We start from the raw sequence: 6,000 nt of genomic DNA, 5'->3' as shown, positions 1-6,000 counted from the left end.
ACCGAAGTGGTACACAGAGATTGATTTTAGTGACAACTAATTATTCATCTGAATACATGGACATGGTGAAACCATAAATCTATATTAATTTTCCTTACAGAATAATGGAAGAAGGGTGCAAATGATAAAGGTAGAAACCAACAGTATAATCTTCACTACTAGATACCATACTTTTCTTGAAGAGACTCAGATTTACCGAGGGAGATAAGTCCATCATCAGGTACACTATAAAGGCATGTGTGTTTCTTAAAAGGTAAGGACATTTTAGATATTTCTCAGTTTTTAATACACAGCGGTACACTGCTCTTAATTTAAATGGAATATGTCTTTATTGTTGCTGACGTAATGTTCTCACAAAGAGATGGGTTTCACGAGCAGTTGAGGCATGAAAACTTTATAATGTAAGATTTGAGGTTTTCACAACGGTGAGTATGAAGATTTCTGTCTTCTGGGTTGTTGCGCTGTGTAGTCTGGTCGATGTTAACCAACGTTTCAGAGGTCATACTGCCTCCGTCATCAGAGTATGAAGATTTCCGTCTTCTGGGTTGTTGCGCTGTGTAGTCTGATCGATGTTAACCAACGTTTCAGAGGTCATACTGCCTCCGTCATCAGAGTATGAAGATTTCCGTCTTCTGGGTTGTTGCGCTGTGTAGTCTGATCGATGTTAACCAACGTTTCAGAGGTCATACTGCCTCCATCATCAGGGCGATGAATACACAGTGCAACAACCCAGAAGACAGAAATCTTCATGAAAACTTTAAATTTTCAATAACTGATGCTGGTCTTCTTTCAGACCCGTGAGATATGGTTACCAGTTACCGTCATGTCATATTCCATTATGGTTTCTCTTTGCTGGGCTGCTGAACAATTGTGACTATAAATGGCTTCGGACATTCCAGTCAGAATTGATGGTAGTGTATGCAGATGAATGTAGTGTTTCTGGGGTGAAACTGATAGTTCTCACATGTTTACCCCTGACAGGATCAGGGCTCATAACACGAGATGTAGAAGGCTTCTCAATACCAACTCCATCAACGCCAACTCGGACACAGTCAAAAGAGACGACGATGAGGGGCCTATTTGCAAACTGTAGCTCCAAGTTGATACACACATGTACATTGTTGTTTTGCACCCGGATGTTGTATAGTCGGATGCAAAGGTTAAGCAGGGGTACGCCTGTCCCCACACAAAAGGGGGGAGGATTTCTGGCTGCAAATACAATTATTACATTTAATATTAAGGCTATCATAATTTATGGGTTGGTAAATATAAAAGAATTCATGTTTAGTGATTCTGCACATTACAGTATATTATTGAAATACCCTTGGTTATTCATGAAATGATGGGGAATTTCATGACTAACATAGCATACTAAAATTAAAATTAAATCCATGGCGTAACACCTCCAGAGAGCCAAAGCAAACTAGCTTGACTGCTGGCCTCACGTTCACATGCCTAAGCAGAGGTGAACGATCATCCAACCAGATATAGGGTGACGTGTGGTCAGCACGACGAACCCCCAGCCATTGCTAGCTTTCCTGACCTTATTACGCTACTCATTGTAGCTCCCCAATTTCCTCACGATGCTGGGTTGGCACCGGTCCCATACACTGGTTGAAAGCTCATGAGAAAATTTCTTCTCCCCCGAGACTCGAACCAGCGCGCATTCCGTATCGCCGGTCCAAAACATGATGCCTCAGACCGCGCGGCTACGGCGCGGGACAGCACAGCATACTACTTCTTCATAAAGTTAATTACATATGGCAAGAGAGAAAAAGTAAGAGCTAGTTAGCTCAGTCAGTATAGTTTGATTCCTGATAGGAGTAGAGGATTTTTCATCTAGCGTCTGCGTCCAGACCAATTCTGGGGCCCACCCTGCCTCCCATCCGATGGGTACCAGGGTCCCGGGAGTTAAATGAAGCTGGGTCATGACAATCACCAATCCCATCTAGTATGGAGGTTAAGAATGAGTAGGAGCCATACCTCCTCTCCCCCCAAGTGCCTACATGTCATATAGTGGGACAGCTTTTAGCTTTAATAGAGAAAATTTAAAAATGGGGAGAACATTTATGGAGAGAAACCTGAAGATAAAAAGACAAAAGGCCCTATTTGATTTGACAAAAGGGACTCTATATTAAGATGGAGAATATTATAAAATTTATATACTGCGAAATTGTGAAATTAATTTTTGGTACAAGCAAAGTTTATAATTGTGATTTACAGTTATGAAAATACTGAGCGATCTGTTGTTACAGCACATTTACCTGACAAGGAGGTATGGTACAGATTGTTGCCATTCAGGAGGACATCTAGATCCACACCAAGTTCTGCCGGAACATATGTCAGCTGGACACATCCTGAGAGCATTAGATTCAAGTATTGCAAAAACTAAAAAATCCAGAATCATTTTACACACACACACACACCTCATTAGTTCAATTAATACTAAAAGTCTGATAATTAAAGCTAGACCTGCAACACGAGTGTTCAAATCCATTGCAACGAGGAACACCTGAAACCCGTTAACTCTAGGACAAGAGTAGAAAGGAGTTTACATATATTTCAAACGCATTATTTGGGGTTTCTCATTGGCCCTGACGTTCAATCATTTTAGATTCATATCTGTTGATGTAAAACTACATCACAGATATGCAACATGGAGTTAGAAATTATCTATGATGTTTGAAATTAAAATCTCCAAAACATGGGAAACTGTATTTAACAGTTTTTTTTCCACCTCCCCTGTGACATGCCAAGAAATTATAGACAAATCTCTGTAATCTCTAGCCAATGGAAAAATAAATAAATAACTAAGTACGAGGCGCGTCCACAAAGTAAGTTTCCCACTCGTCCCACAGCTAGCAAACCTTATATTGCGCGAAGCGACTGTGCGTACGTGATAGAGCAATGACGTAGCATGGCGCATGCACTAACGGCACTTCCCGCGTTCTCACAGTAGCATCGTTGCAGCTGTTGAAGATGGAGGTTCTTATTCCAGCTCCCGCCGACTGTGAAGTGCGGTCAGTGATAACGCTAGGCCGCACACGGCTCGACGGACAGCAAGTCTCCTGCAGGAGTTCAGCTGGGAGGTGTTTAATCATTCACCCTACAGCCCGGACCTCGCTCCCAGTGATTTCCATCTTTTCCTACACCTCAAGAAATTCCTGTCCGGTCAGCGTCAGCGTTTTGAGAATGACAGAGAGGCGGAGATGGTTGTCACACAGTGGTTCCAATCCCAGGCGGCAGACTTCTACGACACAGGTATTCAAAAGTTGGTCCCACGGTATGACAAATGTCTCAATTCCGGTGGCGAATATGTTGAAAAATAGCTGGACACTTGCTGTATCTGTTGCAATAAATATTTCCATAAAATTGTGTTTTGTTTCTGTAAACGGCCCCAGGGAAACTTACTTTGTGGACGCGCCTCGTATTTATGTACAGTCACCACAAACTATTCAAACTCTTAGCTGAATTATGTGATTTACTGTACCTTGCTGGTTGAAATACAGAGGTGGGACACTTAGAGTGGCACAACACCCACAGTTGTCGCCCCCACATGAGCACGGCAGTCGTAAAAATTGTGTCCGCTGTTTCAAGACTTGGCTAGTCTGTGTTTGATGTCTCTTGTCTTAAACAAAGTTCAATCGATATGAGTCACCATACAATAAAGACAGAGGCCAACGGCGGAAATTACGATAAAGTACGAGGTTCTCATTTTGGTGAGGACGATGTTGTTGTTCTGGGTTTTGACACTGTGAAGGCTTGCAGGTAGATATCAGTGTTTCAAAGCACTTATAATGCTGGTTACAACAACAAGAGAAATTTTTTAATAAATATCAAATGCTGAAGGAAGACTACGCTAGAAGATGACTGTCTTCTGGGTTGTAGAACCATGTAGTCTTGTAGAAATTTCAATGTTGGTAAACTTCTACCAGACTACACGATGCTACAACCTAGAAGACAGCCATCTTCAGACTCACAGCCGTGAAAACCTCAAACCCTACAAGACTAAACGACAGTGAACAAGAGAGTTTATCATCTGAATGAAATAGGGATCTAGTCAGATAATATAATAAAGGAATCAAATTATGAATGCATGGAGGCACACACAGAATTATGTCAAATGTTTCACAACGTACACACATATAGTGTAGCAAAGGTAAAAAAAAAAGTAAATTTATCCCTGGTGCTAAGCACCAAACTATGAAGATGTATGGAGGAGTGGAGGTATAGCTCCATTCCTTCTTGAATTCGATACTAGACAGGAGTGAGTGGTCAGCTTCACAACCCATCTACTACCACCAGGGAAGGAATCCTCATCACCTGCTAGTTGGGAGGTTAGGGTAGCACCAGAGCCTCGCTTTTTCTGGGAATCAAACCCAGTTATCCAGCCTGTAGCCTACAAGAATAATTATTTTAACAGATAATACGTGACTTTTCTGTGGTCAAATTATTTCTTCAAAAGTAAATTTGAATTTGTTTTCAAGATGGGACATAAGTTTTTCTTGAACCATAACCTTTACCCCAGCCAGAATTTGTGAGGTTGGGGTATTAACATCTTCTGTGACTCACCCACTTCAAGCTTCCCTGCTCATTTAATTTAATTTTGAACTAGAGCAGCTACAGAAGTACAATCACCTGGTGAATGCCTCTCCAGCTGGCTTCCAAGTGTAACGCTGTGGAGAATGAGTGAAGTTAGCATCAGCTGGGCAGCCTGCAATGAGCAGTTATTATTTCACTTTGTTGTATCCATGGCAGAAACAGTACTGTCCAATCTAGAGTTAAATATTTACAATGACATAAAAGCACTTATTTTGTTTATTAATCAAGCTTTCTCAATTACATACCTTACCTCCAAAAAAAAAAAATAATAAACAGGCATGCCAACTACTGAACTGTATAGTTCGGTTAACAGAGTACTCTATTTATAATCGGTATAAACATGTATTTGTGAACCCGGTAGCTCAGTCAGTATAGTAACAGACTGGGTGATCCCAACAAATGCAAAGGAATTTCTTCTAGCCTCAAACGCCTACTTGGAGGTCACAGTGGCCGCGAGGTCATTGGGACCGTGGGTTCGAATCCCATTCAAGCCATAAGTAACGTACTGTTAAGTTAATTCTTAAGGAAGATCGTCACTGGACATGTATTCCGCACGTAATTAGACAATATCAGAAGATTTACTGAATGTCCATGTAGAACAGATTGTAAACAATCAGGGATGTTAAAAAAAGGCCTACTGATTGTTTTGAAATTTAGCAAGTTTAACTACAAGTTGTATAGGCCTTTAAGAAAAGTTATAATTTTAGCTGCCTTATGTAAGTTATTTATCAAAACATACTACGCCAAGAGGGATACACATTCAAAATGCTGATAATAACCTAACTTATCTTAGAATCATCGTATGATTTTCGTGATTTGATAAAAACTTCTTTTGACATGACGCAAACATATGTTTGTATGGCTTTTTTGTTTTCAATCTGAAAAAAAAACTACTTCAATATCCATAAAGATAATCTCTACTTGAGTCATCCTTGATGCTTACACAAGCAGAAATTCCATGTTTTATGTTCCATACGTCGAACAATTGGCCTGACAAAGTAATGTAACTATTAAACGTATTCAGAAATTTTAAAATCAAATAAAGAGTCAAACGACCCTAACTCACATTTCTGGAAACCTTGAGAATCCAGATTGCTATAGACCAGTGGTATTCAACCTGGGGTACGTGTACCCCTGGGGGTACGCGAAGACATCTTAGGGGGTACGTGAAATTTAAAAAAAAATTATTTTATGATAAACACTGAATAATCAGTAATGTAATTTATTTAATTTATTTTAGATGTAGATTATATACTATGTATAACTTGAATTATACACCAACAACTTTGGGGGTACAAAGTTGAAGAGAAATTATATCTGGGGGTACGCGAACAAAAAAGGTTGAATACCACTGCTATATACCACCTTTTATGAACCTGGGGTACACATTACACCCAT

The 6,000-nt window shown here is 40.1% G+C and overlaps 1 protein-coding gene across 2 annotated transcripts in view; it reads right to left on the bottom strand.

Annotated features, from left to right (window-relative positions):
- Nucleotides 1-306: 306 nt before the first annotated feature.
- Nucleotides 307-6,000, bottom strand: part of LOC110838424 (uncharacterized) — a 17,639-nt gene continuing 11,945 nt past the window's right edge. For both annotated transcript variants that reach the window (XM_087355194.1, XM_022081597.2), the window contains exons 3-6: nucleotides 4,639-4,714; nucleotides 3,491-3,628; nucleotides 2,265-2,357; nucleotides 307-1,209 (exon numbers count right to left, since the gene is read on the bottom strand). In XM_087355194.1, the coding sequence (XP_087211320.1) occupies nucleotides 875-1,209; nucleotides 2,265-2,357; nucleotides 3,491-3,628; nucleotides 4,639-4,714 (642 nt within the window). In that variant the 3' untranslated portion in view covers nucleotides 307-874. The remainder of the gene's footprint in view (nucleotides 1,210-2,264; nucleotides 2,358-3,490; nucleotides 3,629-4,638; nucleotides 4,715-6,000) is intronic.

The sequence above is a fragment of the Zootermopsis nevadensis genome, unplaced genomic scaffold (assembly GCF_977971745.1).
Source record: "Zootermopsis nevadensis isolate Lab colony 2312 unplaced genomic scaffold, Znev_1.0 Znev_ptg000024l, whole genome shotgun sequence".
NCBI lineage: Eukaryota > Metazoa > Arthropoda > Insecta > Blattodea > Termopsidae > Zootermopsis > Zootermopsis nevadensis.
This window is presented reverse-complemented; position numbering and strand designations above follow the sequence as displayed.